Source organism: Capricornis sumatraensis, chromosome 21, assembly GCF_032405125.1.
Source record: "Capricornis sumatraensis isolate serow.1 chromosome 21, serow.2, whole genome shotgun sequence".
Taxonomy (NCBI): Eukaryota; Metazoa; Chordata; class Mammalia; order Artiodactyla; family Bovidae; genus Capricornis; species Capricornis sumatraensis.
The window spans coordinates 45587215-45606623 of NC_091089.1; the positions used below are offsets into that span (position 1 = coordinate 45587215).

A 19409-nucleotide genomic window follows, 5' to 3' on the forward strand; every position below is an offset into this window, starting at 1 on the left:
GTGTTGGTGGCCAGGCCCTGACTCACTCATAATCTGTACAATGCCGGGGAGAAGTAGTCCTTCCTGAAGGGCATCATGCATAGCCCAGAGCCAGGCCAGGTTCACACTTGGCACCGCCTGGGAGCTCAGCCTTGACGGCGCCCACTGGCCCCTCTACCCACAGGGCCCTCTCCTGGTCCACAGGCTCTGCTCAAGGAGCACCTCGTCATCCCTGAGGAATAGGGCCTGTGGTCGGTACCTGCAGCCCTGGCTCCCAGGACGCTGCTGGTGCTGCTGTGGTCTGGTGAGCCAGAGTCTTGGAGAACCATCCCAGGACAAGGGGGCTGCCTGGGCTACCCCATTGGTCCAGTACCCTCCAGGGATGCCCGAGTGCCTGAGGTCGGACAAGTAGCCCTGCAATGGATTCCCCTGCATTAAGAACACACAACCAAGTCAGGACAGCACGAAAGGAAGCTGCTAAGAATAAAAACATAAAAGATGTGGGTGGTCTCCTAAGTCCAGAGAAGGCACTGGAGACCGACGTCCTCCTGAGGCTCCGTCTGGTTCTGACCTCAGTTTGTGACCCTGCAGCCCTGATTTCTCTGGTGACGCAGCAGCACGTCACCCCTTCTAACAGCAAAAGTGACCTCAGGAAGACATAGGGCTCTCCAGCCCAGGGGCCACGCTCTCCACTGTTCAGCCCGCTGTGGTGGTCACATGTCTACTGGAGACGCACATGGGGGACCAAGGCTGGGTCGTGACTGGCTGAGTGAGTGTGTGCCCTGATGCCATCGCACAGCTCACACCGAGTTCACCCTTCAGGGCAGACAGGTTGAGGTGTCACTGAGAGTCTCGTCGGAGTGGAAGAGAACCACCAGTCTGAGACTAAACGTGGATGTCGTTCAGTTCCTTTTCATTGTGTTTTCTGAAGGGATGTCTCCTAAGCAGCACCAGTGACCCTCGCGTGTTCAGAAGGAAAAACGCAGCATTTACACTTTATTTGTGACATAAAGAAGCCGTATTTACACAATACATTCATATTTTTAAATATGTTACACAGCTCTCCTAGAAAACCACTCCATCACAGAACAGCAGCATGTAGCTTGGGTTCCGTCTTTAAAATATTAAATCAAGTAGAAATACTCTTTAATTTCATAGCCCATCACAGAGGGAGACTCTGAGGGAAGTGGGAGTGAAGGGCGGGTGATGGTGAGCACACCCCCACGTGAGGGCACAGGAGACTGGAGGCTGGGGACGCACTCCGGCCCCTGTGACCTCCGAGGCCAAGGACGAAGCACCCCTTCCTGCCGTGCCCTTGGGGTGGCTCCGAGGGTGCAGCACCAGGAGCTACGCAGGGCCGGCGCCCTGGACCTGGCTGGTCACCTTCTCGCCCGCGGGCTCCTCCGAGCCCTCACGCTCCCTGTTCCAGTCCTTCAGGCCCTCAGGGAGCGAGGTGTCCTCGTCCAGGCTGCCGGTGCCTTCCACAAACTCCTCATAGGTAGACTTCTCCGCAAATGGCCTGGGGCCCAGAAGTTCCACCATGTCGTTCTTGTCTAACACTTCTTTTTCTAACAACAGCAGAGCAACCTGGAACATGAACACCTGCGATTAAATACAGCCACCCAGCGCCACCTCTCCAAGCTAACCTTTTATTTACAACCAACCCCCCTTCCAAAACAAGGCTTCGAGAACATCACTCTAACTTCTAATAAGAATATCTTATTAAAATAGATCTTCACCCTCACTAACTTTTAATAAGAAGTATAAAAATTCTGGAAGGATATTCCCAGGAAGGGCAGGGTGGCATGCAATGTGGTGTGACTCTGTGCCCTGCTGGGGAGGTAAGGTGGGAAAGGAGCTCTGCATACATCGAGGAGAGACAACCCCGAGGAAGAGCAAGAAGTTGTGTCCCTGGGCCCCACCCACTTCCAAAGGAGGTAAAGCTCCCTGTGGCTCCCAGAGCAGAAGGAGCTCTGGGGAGGCTGCAGGAAGAAGTGACAGTGGCAGGGGTGGGGACGAGGAAGGGACAGAAATGGGGAATTTTAAAGGGAGGCTGACAAAATAGAGACAAACACAAACATGCGTCTCGAAGCTCTGATCTCTGTGTGGCTGAACTGTAAATGTGACAGGACACACGGCCACAGAAAAAGGGGGCCCACCGATTACAAGAGGGGAGGTAAGCGATGGTGTCAGCAGGCAGGGAACAGCTCACGAGAGCCTCTGTCACCAAGAAACGAAGCCAGTTAAACTGTAAATGGACCTCGTAGTAGACTTGGTTCCTCAGGTGACTCCTAACTTAGAAACTCACCACATGTGTAGTTTACGTTAAATGGTGTTTTTAAAGATTCCAAACAAAGCAATTTTCTTCTGTCTTTAAATTTTTTTTAAACTTTATTATGGATCATTTCAAATATGTACCAAAAACATATAGAAAAAAAGGATAACTAACCCCATGCAACCCCATGTAACCACTGTTTACAATCACTTTTGTTCCACCTGCTCCCTGGATTATTTTAGAGAAAATCCCAGATGTCCTGTCGTTTTATCTACATATGTTTGTCTCTAACTCTATGAGACACAGACTCTTCAACTCTCAATGCTGAGGTCCCGGGTTCAGTCCCTGATAGGCAACTAAGATCTCCTTTGCTCCAGAGGGGAAAAGCAATGGGGAACCCCATCAGGCCAGCAGGCCTGCACCTGGAAGCAAGGTGAGTGCAGATTCAGCTGTATGTCTGGTACTATAAGCAGACCTCATTAATCCCGCGTTCAAGTTTCCAGGAGCCAGGGGCCAAGATCACACCCGCCTCTGCTCCCCATCATCCCCACCAACAGAGCATCAGGATGGAGGGAGGAACCAGAATCAGCAGGCAAAGGGGGAATGGCAGCATCTGCAAACCAGCCAACCAATCACCCTCAATGGCCTCTGCAAACCATGCAGAGGAGTGTTCCCACAGTCGGCACCTACCTTCTCCACGTCAGCTTTCTTCTCTGTGAGGAGGGCCACTGTCCTCTTGTAAGCATCATTGATAAGGATTCGTACTTCGTCATCTATGAGTCTAGCGGTGGCCTCGCTGTAAGGCTTTTCCAACACCATGTCCCCCTGACGTGGGAGGTCAAAGGAGATCTGCCCGACTTTCTCGTTCATGCCAAACTGAACAATCTGAAGAAGAAGGCGTGGCCATGGAGGGCATCCATTTCTGCTCATAGGCTCATGGGTTTTATAAAATGTCAACAAGGTAACATGGACACTGAATGCACACACTTCATTGCAGGACTACTCTTCAACCCGGCAAAATGACATAGCAGCCTTGAGTCGGCCAAGTAGACCAGGTGTTCTGCATAGACGGGGCAGTGGGGACAAGACCAGAAATGGGCAGACAATATTTACAACCAAGACAGGCAGCAAACAGGTGGGGACAGACCCCAGCAGTCACGAGACGTGCGTGAGATCACTCTGCACGAGGGGGGGGCAAGGAGGAGCCAGAGCCTGTGACAGACGGAAGCCATGACCTCGGCCACCCAGAGGCTCCTCCTGAGTCACCTGGGCTGCTCCAGGAACCTGGGAGGGGTGCCTGCACTTTCCCTGAGTCCCTGGGGCCTGGCTGGGCTGTAAAGAGACCCCCATAGTAACCACACAGAGCCCCAACTTAAGAAGAAATGTCTGGAAGTAAAATCTAAACTGACTAGAAAATAGGAGGCGCAGGTAAGAGAGGGGAGCAGCAACAGCTCAGAAAGCAGGAAGCACATTTTTCAAAAGTTCATGGAAACAGCAGAAAAAGATACTCTAAAACCAGGAAACTAGAAACACTGTCTTAATCCACCTTCTTCCTAAAAGATCAGGAAAACAAACTTCATGAAGATAAGGAAAGCGGGATGCAGGGATGTCCACAAACAAATGAAAACTGTGACCCAACTTCAGAAAAGACTAACAAAAATTAGGAATGTGAGGAAAATATGAAATAACAGAAGTCAAGAGTCGGGAAAACTTAGATGGGTGCTAGAACACAGGAAAAAAAAAATCACAGTTGAGTTCCCAGAGTCACTGACATTGAGCTCCAAGAGAGCACCCTGACTGTTTCTGGGAATGGAGGCAAATGGGGTGGGAGTGGGGTGACTGCTCCCAGCTTAGGTGGAGTCCACGTAGGGTCCTGCAGGTTTGAAACTAGACTTAAACTCTGCAGACATGCTTCACACACTCTTAGTAAATCCAAAATACCAAGTGACCAAAATGTAGTTTCTATTCCTAAGTTTTGATCACCTTACACTGAACCTCTGTGAAGGAGGAATCCTTGCCTGGTCAGCTCAGGCCAGTGGAGCCTTAGGACTGCTCCGGAGCTTGTGCGGCAGCGAGGAGGCAGCGCACTTGTCCTCTCACCTGGGCGTAGGCACTCTGGGTCACTTTGCGCAAGTCGTCCTGGGCACCGGTAGTGATCCTGCCAAAGAAGATCTCCTCGGACACACGGCCGCCCAGGGTCATGCACATGCGGTCCAGGAGCTGCTCCCGGGTGTAGAGGTACTGCTCCCGAGGCAGGTACTGAGCGTAGCCCAGCCCTTTGCCCCGTGGGATGATGGACACCTGACGAGGGAACAGCAGCACTGAGCACCCGGCCGCTGGAGCCGACAAACCCACTGGCGAGCAGAGTACCACGGCCGGGCAACCCCAGGGCCTCAGCCGGGCAGCTGGTCCAGGAGAGCACTTCCTCTTGGGATGACCTTACCCCAAGTGACTCCTACACAGTGCTTCTGTCTCTTATGAAACCCATCCGCGAATTCCCAGGCCTGACAGTAGGGCCACTGCCGAGCAGGATCGTCTGCCAACTCGACCCACCGGAGTGAATCCCTTCAGCTTCCAGACACTTTTTTTTCCAAACTTTGTAACTCGTCAATGCATGATGCCTCCCCCCAGTGCCACTGTCAGATGTCCCCACTACGTCCCCCCCAGCCACTCACCTTCAAGAGAGGGTCCGCGTGCTCCAGGTACCAACCGGCAACTGCGTGGCCTGCCTCGTGGTATGCCACTGTCTTCTTCTCCTCGGGCTGTAGGACCTGCGTTTTCTTCTCTAAGCCTGACACACAGAACAGAAAATAAAGCCTGTGCTTTAGCGACAACAACATTACCAGAGGCTCACACACCACCACTCAGGGCCTCACAAAGAACACACATCACAGGCCTTCCCAGTCTAACTGGTTTTACAACTGTTTATCCACCACCTATGTCTCGCTCAGGGCACATTAGACTCATGCGATGAAATTTTTGGAAAACAGGAAGGTTACAAGCGCTTTTTAAAAGAAAACAACTAGACTGCTATAATTGAGGGGAAGACCTCTCCCTGACTACAGCCTGTCTCAGATCCATCCGACATGGAAGCCTCTGTGCAGACATTCCAAAGTGCCCGCGAGCTCCAGGCCTGGGTGGACATACTCCCTGGCTTCAGAATCACGCCATCAACCCTTGGATGTGCAGTCTACCAGCTGCCTTACCGCCAATCACTCGTTCAATTGCTTGTTCAAAGTGTTTCTGGTTTATGGAATCTGAAAGGTGTCTTGCGGCAATCAAAGCTGCTTCGTTGCACACGTTGGCAACATCAGCTCCTGTGAAAGAACACAGCAGTTCTCCACCAGATACACCTGAGCTCACTGGCCACAGTTCTGAAGAGGGACCAGACCAGGTCCCCACCACCAGCAGGTTCCAGCGCCCAGGCCTGCCCAGCACATCTGGCCCCTCAATCACACTACAAGGACCAGCAGTGGACAGACACCCATGGGCAGTAATCTATCTCCACAGACCATATGATGAGAGCAAACTAAGACTGTGCTTTAAAATGCCCACAAATTAATGCTTAGTTCTCTGTAAAATAACTTCTGTAAGTGCCCACCAATTAATGCTTAGTTCTCTGTAAATTAACTTCTCAAAGTATATGACAACACAAATAAGCTATAACACAATGTATGTGCTCAAAAAAAATTTTTAAGTAGCCAGGCCCCTGGAACTGAGGCACCTGTGCCCATGAATACACCCTTCTCAGGCTGCAGGTGGTCCCTCCTGCTTCATGTTGAGTCTGTAAGGATGGACAGAGGGAACGAGAAAGGAAGGGTCATGTCCTGTAGACAGAACTGAGGGTAGAGCTCACCCACCTGAAAACCCCGGGGTCAAGGATGCGAGCTTCCTCGCCAGCTTCTCCTTTTCCAGGGCGCTATCCAGCTTCAGAGGTCGGAGGTGAACTTTGAAAATAGAGGCTCTTCCCTTAATGTCCGGTGGTCCTTGATAAATTATTTTTAAGGAAGAAAAAATCATAATCAAACAGCTGCAACCTCTCCTCGTGAGAACTGGCCTAAATCCAGGGCAAGAAAGCCATCTCACCAATGAAGATCTGCCTGTCAAAGCGGCCTGGCCTCATGAGAGCTGGGTCTAGGATATCCGGTCGGTTGGTGCCTGCCAAGATGACCACATTGGTTGTTGTGTTGAATCCTGGAGACAGACAAAGGCATCACTGCTGTTACATGCTGTGAGGAGGAAAATAACGTGTCCCTGTCAAAAATGTATGAGCACTAGATACACCATTGCTTTTTTCCCATTATCTAGTGGTTTTTAAAGTCATAAGTTTAAATGATTTTTCCTACTATTCATTTTGCCCTTAACATCATATCTAACACCTAAAGATTTAATGATCAACTACTTAAAGACAAATTACCAGCACAGGACTCATTTTAGACACAGGAAGAACAACTGGAAAGTACAGGACAGACACAGGTGATGGAGCACTCACCGTCCATCTCCACAAGCAGCTGGTTAAGCGTGTTCTCCTGCTCACTCTGCCCGCCGAAGTTGCCCCTGCCTCTCTTCCTTCCCACTGCGTCTATTTCATCGATGAAGAGGATGCAAGGGGCATTCTTCCGAGCAAGGGCGAATAAGTCACGGACCTGGATGAAAGCGCAAGCGCTGGGGTCACTTAACAAGTGAGTAGTATTATCCTAATAAAAACAGACACCAAGCTTCCTGCCCCCAGGAAGACCATCTGTGTACAGCACGGTACAGCACAGATGTTAAACGGTGCAAGCAGCAAGGAAGTCATGTGGCAAATGGTGTGAAACTGATGTAAGGTGAGCAAGTATTTCTAAAATCTCATCAATTATTGTGTAAGAAGCACGAACACCAACAACCTGATGCTACACACCTCTGTCCTACTCAGAGGGAACAGAGTAGAGCTGTAGACTTTATAACACTCACTCACAGACCCAGCCATGCAGGCACACAGCAAAGGCGTGACCCCTCAAGCCCACCCAGCCACTGCCCCAAGGTGGGCGGTACCCCACTGTGGCAGGGGTCCCGTGCCCTCTTTCCGACCTGCTGAGTTAACACAGCGAGAGGTGAGACTTACTCTAGCTGGGCCCACACCAACAAACATCTCCAAGAACTCAGACCCACTAACGGTGATGAAAGGGACGTTGGCTTCTCCAGCTGTGGCCTTAGCCAGCAGTGTCTTCCCAGTGCCTGGAGGACCGGTGAGAATTGCACCCTTCAGATAAAAAAAGGGAAAGTATACTGAACTACAATTTCAGAAAAATAAACTGCATATCCGTAAATTATTTCAAGGTATAATCTGTCTATAAATTTTAGTGACATATCCTAAATATTTCTTAAACATGTAAACAAAGAAAAAATGCTTTTTAATAAAAAGAGAAAGGCAAAGATAATTAGAGACTACTTTGTTTTAAAAAACCTGGCAAGAATGTGAAATACTTCCCTTACTTTTTAAGATTTTTAGTGCTCCTTTTTAGACCTAATGTATATAAAGGGTGACTTAGGCTGGGAATCTAGCAATACTAAAAAACCACCTGAGGTTAACTTCAAATATTATACTTCCAGTTTATATTTTGCTTATTTTCGTTCCTTTAAAATTTCACAGATGAAATATCTAATAACCAATGATGAACTTAAAAAGAAAAATATGTTTGCTCAAACACTATAACTACTTAAGTCATAGAGATGCTTGAGTATGATGTGAACACGTACTTAATTAAGTACAACAAATCATAAAACTAAAATGTAACCTTTCATCCATGAAGGCAGGACATGAAATCAAGGAAGTGATGATTCCCTTTAGAAAAGACTCCCTCACGTAACTTTATTAACGAGTTTTTTAGAACCTTAAAGATTTTCTCTTCATTACTTAATGCCTGAGCCTGGTCCTGGGAGCAGAGATGGGCAAGGCTGCCAGAGTCCGGGAGTAGGTGGTGGTGGAAGAGGGCAAGGGCAGGGAGGTCTGCACTCTACGGAGCCCCTCGCCTGGAATGTGAGTGCCAGACCAGGCAGACCGTCCACTCAAGCTGCTGGGGGAGGGACGGCAGGGCCAGAGCAGAGGCAGCCTGCCTGGGACTACAGTGCTAAGACAGAGCAGCCAAATCACACTGCGGGGAAAAAGCAGCACAACGAGGGGAGGGGACACACATCTTTGGGGGAAGAGATACACTATTTTCAAGGAGACACATTCACAAGGGACAGTCGACTGTAAAGACTCAGGAGTTAAACAGAGACTAGCAGGTTACAATAGAGGAAGGAGAGAAGAGCAGCTACTGTGGAAGTAATCAAACTTCAAAAAATTATAACCTCAGAGATCAAGAAACACTTCAAAGGATTTAGGGTTAATAAGCTGAAAACTGACTTCTGAATGTTCATTTACCTTTGGGATTTTTGCTCCCAGGTCTTGATACTGCTTTGGATTTTTTAGGAAATTCACAAATTCCATGATCTCCAGCTTGGCCTCCTCACAGCCGGCCACGTCTTTGAACTTCACATCAATCTCATCCTTGAGGACCTTGGCGGTGGTCTCTCCAACACTGAAGAGTCCGCCCATGCCCCGGCCTGTGCGGCCAATGCCAGCTGGGCCCCTCCGGATGGTGTAGAGCAGGAAGGCGATGATGAGCACTGTGGGCAGCATGCTCAGGAGGAAGGAGCTGCAGATACATGACAGCGAGAGCTCAAAGGGCACCCGCTCAGACCGCCCTGCCAGGGACCTGCCTCAGCAGAACATGCACACGCTCTACCTGGGCAGCCAGGTACCCCAACACCTCACCTGAGGCACAAGGAGAGTCTATGTGCATCAGTGTCACTGAAGCAGATGCTCAGAAAGTAAGACCAAAGGAAGACCTGCTCCTAATGCGTACCCTCTGCACGGCCGTGTCACTCCCACTCAAGAACCACACAGGCTAGACCCGTGACCTACTGTCACTACATATGAGTTTCAAAGAAATTCGTTGACTTAATAATTTTAATACAATTCTGGTATTAGCCTGGGTAGACATTCCAGTCCTCTTACTGGAATGGATCAACTATTTCTGAAGGGATGTCTTCTAAATATCTAATCTGTGCGAAGGCAGCGGTGGGGAGCTCCCCAGCACGGTGGGGTGGCTTGTGCAGGCTCACACAGGCCCGGGGGCAGAGTGCCCACCAACCCTCACCCACTCGGGGGAGTGGCTCAGAGATGATTTACAGTCTCTGCCTTCTATTTGTCTTAAGTTAATTTCCATGAAACTGTGGACATAGACATATACTGGGTAACATAAAGCAATTTAGTTTAACTTAACCTACGAAATTTAGGTCAAAACCTGGTACATAGTTTAGGTAAAAAAATGAAACAAGAATAAAATAAGAATTAGCTTTCTAATTTTTCATCTATTACAAAACTGTAAAGGCTGCTACAGCAGGAAGCAAGAGCCATGAACAATTTACCTTTGGTTTACTTCTAGAGAAAAAACAATGCACTGACAGTAAAGGTTTAAAGAACATGCAATAAGACTCTGCGTAATGTTTCAGCACCAGCCTGCATCGTTAACGAACCGTATGTTAACCTCAGGGACTGAGGGACACATCACTCCAAGTGTGAAACAACTTTGATAGCTGGCAGGACCTACATACCTCAGGGAGATTGTAGGGCTACACAAACCATGACTCAAGAGAGTCCCCAGAGCTGAGTAAGACCATCAGCTCTGTTAACATGCTGTTTTACATGTAGAAGAAAATCAAGCTTTATTTCTACTTTCACTCCCAAACTCTTAATCAAGGTACGTGTTCTGCATTTAATGCAAATGGGTCACCGCCTTGAGATCCACCTGGGCGTCGGTGGGCGGAACTCAAAGGCCATACATTCCCAAGTAAAACCAAAGACAGGCAGCCCCTGAAATCAACAAGCCCTTCTTCAAGGCCCAGAGCTGGTCTTTCTAAAGACAAATAACCTCTAAGGGAAGAAGCGGCTCTGATCAAAGAGGAAGAAGCATTACTTAAAAAGCCTGGAAATTCTGTGAAATCTAAACATAAAGGACAGTTAAAAGGTGGGCATGCTGCTCTTAAACACAAAGGGGCTTTTTATGCTAAAATCCTACTCAAGGTCAGTGTATTGGACATGGACCCCACACCACTGCTTAATCAAGATAAGTATCAACATGCAAAAAACCAACCAGTCTCTAGCAAAAACTGTTAAGTTACTAATGGCTGCAAAGAACTTAGGCCAAATTGAGAGGCCTGATGAGAATACAAAGTGTGATGTGCTGCCCACTGGTGACAGAATACACCATAAGCCCTGGGCGCAAAGAGCCTCCCAAGTCCACTGCCCAAGGCTCACCCGTCACTCTCGGCGATGTAGACCACAGGGACCCGGTTCTCCCCTTCTATGCCCAGTTCCTGCTGCAGAGTCTCCAGGTTCCGCTCAAAGGTGTCCACACTGCCAATGTTGAACCAGACGTACTGCTGTAAAGACAGGAAAGCGAAATGTCCTAATTTTGTTAGGGGAACGAAGAGGAAACAAAGGGTTTAACTTCCTAAGAATTTTTCAGAAATACTGCAAATTTACAAACTAAAAAACCCCAACAATGAGATCAAGATTAACGCAAGGCGGGTTTAACAACCAGTCTTTAACAACCAGAGTGACAAAGCTTTACTCAGTGAGAACCCTTGGCCAATAAGCATTTCCACAATTCCAGCACTCCTCTATGATCCTAACTCAGAAAAACAAAAACTCTACTTGAAAAGACAACCCTTTTCATAAACAAACAAGCGTCCTTTCCCCAGGACTTCTGAGCTGTCTGGTCCCACACCAGGGTGCAGCTGTGATGATACTCCTCAGTGTCAGGATGGGCTCCAGCCCTGAGTGAGCTGGAAGATTGCAGGATGCCCAGGACTGGGGGTGGGCCTGGGGCTCTGGCCCAGAAGGGCTGGGAATCACCAGGAACCTCACCCTGTTCCTCACCAATAATCCCCTCAACTCAACCTGGTGTCTCTGGAACAGAGCTCAAACTGGTTGGACAAGAAATATATTTTTAAATAGTAAGAACAGAAATAGAAATTAATATCACAAGACAGTTCGGAGAGATATGATCAGAATACTTCTTAAACTGATTTGACAAAAGCTGTCTCAAGACATAAGCAGTTCAGATTTTACCATTTCTTTCTTAACCAACTGTTCTCAGTCTTGAAAAATCATAGATACTGGAATACTGAAAACCAGGTTTTACTTCATTGGTTTACTTCATTGGTACAGCCAGTGTGATCACCAAACCCAAATCACACAAGGGTCACACTGTCACTGTTAGTGTAGATCACAGCTGCTCTACTGCCCGGCTCTGACGTAGCCAGTGAGGGAACGCTGGCTTTTCAGTTTTAAATATAAGAACTTAATTGACAGCTAGTTCACATCACTTAATAACATCACTTACTCCATCAACAGGAGTTTTTCCTGGTGTAAAAGTCACTCGAACAAACCGCTTGTTGACAACTTCCAGTCTGTCTACCTGGAATTTTAAAGAAATATTCAAACATAAATTTACAGAAAGATTAGAGACATTCTTCTAAGCTCATCTGAAATGCATGTATTTCAGACACACAAAGAAAAATGATGAATAATGTAAAGACACCCTGTGTTTTCCCCTCCAGCTTGAGAAACAAAACATCACAAACCAGCTGAAGCCCCCAGTCATGCCCCATACCCAGGGGTGGCCGCCGTGTACTGGTGCTGGCCACCCCAAAGCACGGCCTGGTCCTGGGCCACGAAGACCTAACCCTAAACAGACATTCACTTCTGCCTGTTTTTAAACTTTACAAATGGTCTCATCTGGCATATGTTTTTCTACAACTTTTTCTTCTATCACTGTATTTGTAAGGCCTTTCCTCGCTGACATGTCAGTTCTTCACAGACCCCCATTTTATAAGCACACCCCAAGTTATTCATGCGTTCTGTTCAAAGACCTTCAGACTGTTCCCAATACTCCCCCAACACCAACAATGCCACTGTGGACGCTGCTACGCATCATGCCTGGGACTGTCTCCCGGAACTCCCTGGGATGTGCGTCTGTGGTGAACACAGCTGGCTGGGCTGTAGGGCACAACTGCCCTCAGCCCTGCTGGAGGCTGCACACTACTCTCCAACTCATGCTCCTGCCAAACGTTCTCTAAAATGCTCCCACTGCTCTATGTCCTCACTTGCTGTTACAAAACTTCCTAAATTTTGCCCCTCTGAGGTCTGAGATGGTTTGACCTTGTTTCCCTGGACCCTCCTACTCTATGGACTCTTTGGTCACTTGCACACCTCATCCTGAGGCCTCAGGCTGCTGGGAACTGAGCTCCTTCGGTGGGTGCCTGCTCCCTGCTGCCGTGAAATCTGCTCTGGGAGGGAGTCTGGAAGGTATCAGCCCAGGATAGAAAGTGAGGGGGCCTGGGAGACCCCAGGAAGAGCCAGAACAGGGGCGCACTGTCTGGAAAGCACTGACTAGAGGACTCTTGTTCCCCATAAACCTGCTGTGTCAACAGCAGACCGACTGCAGAGAGCCAGCGGGTCAGGAGAAGACATGACAACAGAGAACCCTCCCTGGGGCCTGTCCCCACATTCAGAGGACAGAAATCACTGCTCAGAGTGCAGGCTCTCCACGACACCTGGGAATTACAAACCTGAGAGCCTCACTTTCATGAGCGAGACACCTGCTTCAAAATCTGAAAGATTGTTTCCATTCTGTCTGTCCTCACCTTACTGGACAATCTTTAAAAATAATTTTAGATTCTTTATATTTTTAAAGTATTAATATCCTTATTTTATTCATTTCATGGATTAAAAAAGAATCACTAATGGGAGGTTAAGTCATTTCCCCGAGGCTCAGAGTTGGCCAAATCCTGCTTCTCTTACTATCACTTTGTTTCCTCACTTCTAAGATGGACATTTTCCATATTTTAACCTCTCAGACACGGAATGTACGTGACAGCTGACAAGATGTCAAAGTGTCATTGGCAGTCTACTTAAGCTAAGTAACGTGTAAAATAACATGTCTTATAGCCCACTGCATCTTAAATGAGCCGAAACAGGGTCTAACTGGCAAAGACCCAGCCCAGAGGCAAAGCTCCTGCCTGGGGCCTCACTCAGAGCCCGTCCGCTCTTGCAGTAAAACCTGATTCACTTATTCACCCACTTCCAGGAGTGCCAGGAGGTCACAGCGGTGATGCCGTGCTGGAACCCAGAGGGGCTGGCCAGAGAGGGAAGAGAGGCAGCTGATGGCAGGAGGGAGAGGACCGAGTAGACTGGGCGCCAGAACTAGGATCTCCAAGGCAAGCGATACAGGGGGTTCGTGGTCAGTCTGGAAACTGCTGGGTCAGAACTCACAGGTTCCTTGGCTGCTATACTTTCCAGCATTAGAAACATACAATACGGGACTTGATGATGAACAAGCCTGGCAACGTGCTGGCTGTTTATCACTTTACTGGCCTAAGCTGAACTCACCCTTTGATCCCTGCTGCCTGTGGCCCACACGATACTTACGACTCCCTTGGAAAGATAGTTGTTGGCAAAGTCCTTCCACGTGATTTCTCTCCCGGAGCTCTTGAACAGGAAGTAAAACAGGAATCCTCCCCAAAATAGGGCGGTCCAGAGAAAGTACATCCTGAATTCCTTGTCATCCCATGGGATGTCACCCTGAGTGAGGAAGCAGACCAGTGAGACAAGACAATGCAGTCTCTGCTGTGCAGGGTGTGAACCGTTTCAGGGCCGTGAGCACCACTCAGCCTTTCCCGGGGTGGGCAGGGGCCAGAGCCACGAACCGAACCTTCTGGAACCTGGACCACCAGTGAGAATCATCTTTCTTGCCGCCTCGTTTTCCACCACCACCAACTCCTCCTCCAGAAGGACGTGGGGCACCAGCTGGCTTGGGTTCTGTTCACAGACAGAGAGTGTGTCCATAGCAGCATCTGAATCTCTCAGCAATGTTTCCATTAATGTCGTTTAATGAACTCATTGCAAAATGCATTGTGGCAATTGATCAGTTACTAAACACAGTGCTGTGAGGAAGCCTGAGACTAAGATAGAGGGAGGAGCCCCAGGGACACTCCAGGCACTTCACACGCAGGGCGCTCAGAACTGACTTCAGCTAAGATGTTCCTTGTTCAGTGACAACTATCAGCAACATCATAAACCAGGGGAAAACAGTAAGTTCAAATATAATCTTTTGAAACAGTACCTTTTTTTTCTCCCATAACTTCTTTAGGTTCACTAGTTTTTTTTCCATTTTTTCCATTGGGGAAGTATTTTTCAAATCCTGTTAGAAAAGGAAAAAAAATTATCTTCAAACTAAAATTCATCAAGTTTTGTGTACGTATGTTCTTTGTTTTTAAAGCAGCTGATTCATGAAAAAGAATAAGCCAGATGTATAGGACTGCTTGTGCAGGAGTAAATCACAGTCTAGATGGTACAGCCACAACCCTGAGGGGTCCGAGAAGTCTTGCTGGCCAGCCCAGGTCATTACTGCCAAAGGTGCCACATCTGAAGGCGACATAATGTCATGGCTTTGATCACATGACAGGGAGGAGGTGGGGTGGTTAGGAATCAACTGAAACCACACCTCTGCACCTGCCCTTCTGAGGACGGCCAAGAGTGAATCTGTGTAAGAATGTCCTTTGTCACAGTCACATGTGAGTGCTTACCTTTTGGAGGCCGAGAACAGAGTCTCTGATAAGCAGCAATCACATCTGTCAGAAGGGAATTCCTGCTGGTTTTCGCCTGAGTCGTGGCATATTGATAAAGCTGCAACATAACAGAGAGAAGCTTGATGAAGGTCACATCAAGGTGAGTCTAAAGCGAGCTTCATTTTACCCTTCAAACAGGTGATTACGGACTAGCACAGAACAGCCCCCCTTGAAGGGAGCATGAGGTTGTCCAGTCCTGGGCTGCTCCAGTCCAGTGAGAACTAGGAGACACGCACCTCACCCAGAAGACGAGAGCATCTCCAACCTAGGCAGCTAATTAAGAGCTGCAGCCCAAGTACAATTACCTACCAACACATTGGCTCAGGCATTGTTTCCTTGATGTGTAGTATTCAAAAAGAAAACTGCCATGAACACCTGCCACCCCACCTGCAGGGTCTATCATACTGCAAGGTCATTTATCCGACATTACAGAACTATGCTTTTTGTGTGCACAATACTAACTTTTGGTTCGGTTCGGTTCAGTCGCTCAGTCGTGTCCAACTCTTTGCGACCTCATGAATTGCAGCACGCCAGGCCTCCCTGTCCATCACCAACTCCCGGAGTTCACTCAAACTCACGTCCATCGAGTCACAGGCAAGGAAGCCATAGTCCAATGTCTGATAATCCTTATATTAGCAGCATTTGCTGAAGCTTTTTGATACACTGTCATCCTGCTAAGTCCCTGTACAGATACATCTCTGCTTTAAGTAACATATTTGCTAAAAACTGTAAATGCTGCCTAGGTATGAGTGAGTGAAAGTCGCTCAGTCATGTCTGACTCTTTGGAACTCCATAGGCTGTCAATGGAATTCTCCAGGCCAGAATATTGGAGTGGGTAGCGTTTCCCTTCTCCAGGGGATCTCCCCAACCCAGGGATCAAACCCAGGTCTCCCGCATTGCATGCGGATTCTTTACCAGCTGAGCCACAAGGGAAGCCCTGTCTAGGTTTATTACAGTATAATGTAAACAAATTGAACAAGCTCCTTATTAAATGTTTATGTGTAGAGACATTGAAGGGGATATAGCTGAATCTGACAGTTAAGTTCAAGTGATCCTATCCTTTGGCAAAGTGAAAAGTTCACACCACCATTTTTTTTTAGAGGCCAAGCTTTTACATACAGGTGAGAGTGTTTAAAGTGAAGCTTATCTGCATTAGACCCATCCTCATTTGCCTCCTTTATGGTCTCATGAGAAAAATAAAATATCACAAAACCATACAAAATCACTTCACACCCGATAGTGTGGCTATAATAAAAAAAAAAGAGAGAGAGAGACAATATCAAGTGCCTGTGAGGATCGGCAGAAATTGGAGCCCTCATGCACTGCTTAGGGGATGGGTACAGCCGCTTTGGAAAAGTTTGGCATTCTCTAAAATGTTAAATGAAGAGTTAAGTTGCCACATGATCCAGCAAATTCACTCCTATTCAAGGAAATGAAAATATGTCCATTCAAAATCTTGAATGTTTATAATATCATTTGGCATAATAGCCCCCAGATGGAAACAACCCAATGTCCATCAACTGATGATGAACAGAGGAAATGTGGTATATGCACACAACGGAATTTTATTCAGCCATAAAAAAGGAATGAAGTAGATAGATGGTACCATCAAATCTTGAAAACATGCTAAGTGAAAAAACCCAGACACAAAAGATCACATATTACATGATTCCATATTTATGAAACATCTGAAACAGGCCAATAATAGAGGCTACAGGTCAGCAGTTGCCTGGGCTGGAGGAATAGTTGGGGAGAAACAGGGAGTGACCACTAACAGTCCCAGGGCTTCTTCTAAATGTTCTGGCAACAGATAGTGAGTGATGGTTGCACCGCCTTGTGAATATACGAGAAGCCACAGAACAGTACCCTTTAAAACGGTGGATTTTATGATATCTGAATTAGAAAATGTCAATTAAAAAAGAATGAGCTGACTTAACTCCAAATCAACACACAATTACTTGCAAAGTAGGACAGAAACACTGACACTGTTCTTGGTTGACAGCAATGCTGGTCTGAGAGAACCTGGAGCTTCTGTTGTGTTGGGCCCTCCCTGATGGCTGAGAATACTTGGCCTAAGAAATAACCATTGATAATGGATAAGAGTGTGTTGTATGTGAATAAATATTTCTCAATGCCAAATCCATTAAGGGTATGGATTGAAATGACCTGATATCCACGCTGGACAGGCCAACAAGTCAGAGCTTCTGCTCCAGGCCTGGTACTGCCAAGCAGCGGGGAGTCCACCAGGGGACCAGAAGCAGTGCTGCCCGGAAGAAACTCAGAAAAGACAGAAAGGTACCATACATGCAACAATACAAACCCTTCAGTATGAAGGTGGAGAGGTGGCACAGAGAAGGAAGGGGTCACGTGTAAGGGAGCCAGGGATGTCACAGGGAAGTGACACCTAGCCTGGGACTTGAAGGACCCAGAGTTCATCAGGCAAATGGTGTTAGAACTTTCAATTTTGGTAAAGCTGGAAATCTGATTTTTTGCATGATGCTCTTCAATACATCTGATGATATTGAGGGCCTCAAAGTCACACATCTACAATGGGAGAAGATCAGTGCCCCAGGATACTACTGTAAGACATGGAAAAGTACTTTGAAAACTGTGTGGCAATACTCACATTTAAATTACTTCCAATTATTCTGAAAGCCATTTAAGAGTAAGCAGCTTTCAGAATATTACTATGATCATACTAAGCAAGTCTTTGTGTGACAATGAAGTACAGAACTGGGTACACATTATAAAAAAATATTATTAGTTTGCCAAATAATAAGCCCCTTTAGGATCTTTTCAAATTGTGTTGAGCAGGGATACCTCTAGCAATAACCTCTGACTGCATTTAATGATAAGATTATTTTCCACAAAAGAATCATCGATGAATTTTTTTTCTCTAATCTAAGCCCATTCAAATAGTACATATGAAAGACATGAATTTGCAAAACTTAAGTATAGAGCACCTCACTTAGAAAATTAGGTTTTATGTTTGATGAAGTATTTTTCAGTTGTGAAACATCAGTTTTAATCATTTGAGGATTATACCTGAGAACACACAGAAATCTTTTCCCCAGAACCTCATTATGAGAACACTTTTAACAGATGCACAAATCTAGAGGAAAATCCAGAGTAATGCTCCAGCGTCCCCACCCAGATCTTCAGGGCAGGACCAGGGAATGTGTGTCACGCACTTTCACAAGCAGACTTCCTCACACCTCGGCATTCGAGTTTCACTCCCAAGCAAGGCCTCTTAGAGGAGTCCTGACAAAAACCCTGCAAATTCACAGGGCAGATCCCTACCTGCCTGTTACGGGTCTGAGTCCAGTACTCACAAGAGGCCAAGAGAGGGAGGGATTCGAGCAAGTAAGACAAGGAAACGGATGCAATGCAGAAACCGGAAAAAATGCCTCGTGCAGGGCCATTCCGAGGAGGAGAGACGAAGACCGACAGCCGGGTAGGAAAGGGGGCTCCGAGGAACACGTCAGGAACGCCCTCTCCGTGGAAATCTGAGAACACCTCCTGGGCTGACCCTCGGGCTCGCCCACCACCGCCGGGGCTTTGTGCGGGCTCCATCTGCGCTGGCAGGGTCCGCCATGGGTACAGCCAACTTCGGCTCCGGGATCCCGGCCCTGACGGCAACAGAGGAGCGCCCCTCGGGGGTTGGGGTGGGGGACACCGTTAACGACTCCATCTACTAGTGCCGTGTCTACCGGGAGACGACAGCCCCTCCCCTGAGCCCGTGCCGCCGGCTCCCACCCAGGGCTCTCCGCTCCGCAGGCCTCCCGGGTGCAGGGTAGCCCCGCCCCCCCCCCGAGAACCGTCTCCACGCTCCCCGGGGACCCACATCGAGAGCACGGCCCGTGACCTTGACGCCCGGTGACGGGCCGGAAGCGGGCCGGGGGTGCCGGACTCACCGTCCGCAGGTAGAGCCGTTCGGTGGAGCCCGCGCGGCCGCCAGGCACGAGCATCGGGGGCATCCCGCGGGGCCGGCAGGCGCCCCGGCCCCACAGCAGCAAGCAGCGGTGCGCCATGGCCGCCGGCGCGCCGCTCAGGCCGGGAGCGGACGCGGGGGCGGCACCGGACGGCCAAGAGGACCAGGAGCGGAGGCCACGGGACGGCCCGCCCGCGACCCCACGCTCCTCTGCGTCTTCTCACGCCTCGCCCCGCCCCAGCGCGCTGACGTCAGCCGCACAGCGGCGTGCCCTCGGCCCCGGCCCCGCCTCCGGAGCTTCCCCAGTCAGGACCGGAGGCGGGGCTGAGGGGTACACGTTATCAGAAGGGGGCGGGGCCGGGTCGGGCGCGCGCCGAGGCGCTGCACCTGTTGGTGCGCCCAGCCTACGCTGCTGAGGCCCCGTGGAGTGGACCTTTCCCTCAGGCAGAGGCTATCTTCGACCCTTCGGACGCCTCTCTCGGTAGATCCCTCGTCACATACTTT

General features: G+C 48.6%; 1 protein-coding gene across 3 annotated transcripts; it reads right to left on the bottom strand.

Annotated features, from left to right (window-relative positions):
• Positions 1-1000: 1000 nt before the first annotated feature.
• Positions 1001-19005, bottom strand: AFG3L2 (AFG3 like matrix AAA peptidase subunit 2). Of its 3 annotated transcripts, none has more exons than XM_068993580.1 (17): positions 18889-19005; positions 14933-15032; positions 14470-14547; positions 14059-14165; positions 13776-13928; positions 11689-11763; positions 10599-10723; positions 8661-8934; positions 7359-7496; positions 6747-6900; positions 6341-6448; positions 6115-6240; positions 5461-5571; positions 4930-5045; positions 4355-4555; positions 2945-3139; positions 1001-1566 (listed from the first exon to the last, which is right to left on the bottom strand). In XM_068993580.1, exons 1-17 carry the CDS (start codon positions 19003-19005, stop codon positions 1327-1329), a joined length of 2418 nt encoding a protein of 805 aa, XP_068849681.1. In that variant the 3' UTR covers positions 1001-1326. The 3 variants fall into 3 exon arrangements, with proteins under 3 accessions (XP_068849681.1, XP_068849682.1, XP_068849683.1); XM_068993581.1 differs by having other exon boundaries at positions 10599-10720; positions 18889-18988; XM_068993582.1 differs by lacking the exons at positions 14470-14547; positions 14933-15032; positions 18889-19005 and having other exon boundaries at positions 14054-14143.
• Between the last annotated feature and the right edge of the window lie 404 nt (positions 19006-19409).

Excerpts from the sequence above, each read along its gene's own strand:
- AFG3L2 (XM_068993580.1), bottom strand. The coding sequence starts at position 19,005 with ATGGCGCACCGCTGCTTGCTGCTGTGGGGCCGGGGCGCCTGCCGGCCC. Across the intron at positions 10,724-11,688 it reads GAAAAACTCCTGTTGATGGA|CAGTACGTCTGGTTCAACAT; the intron begins GTAAGTGATGTT and ends CTGTCTTTACAG. Across the intron at positions 3,140-4,354 it reads CCCAGAGTGCCTACGCCCAG|ATTGTTCAGTTTGGCATGAA; the intron begins GTGAGAGGACAA and ends CTTCTTCTTCAG.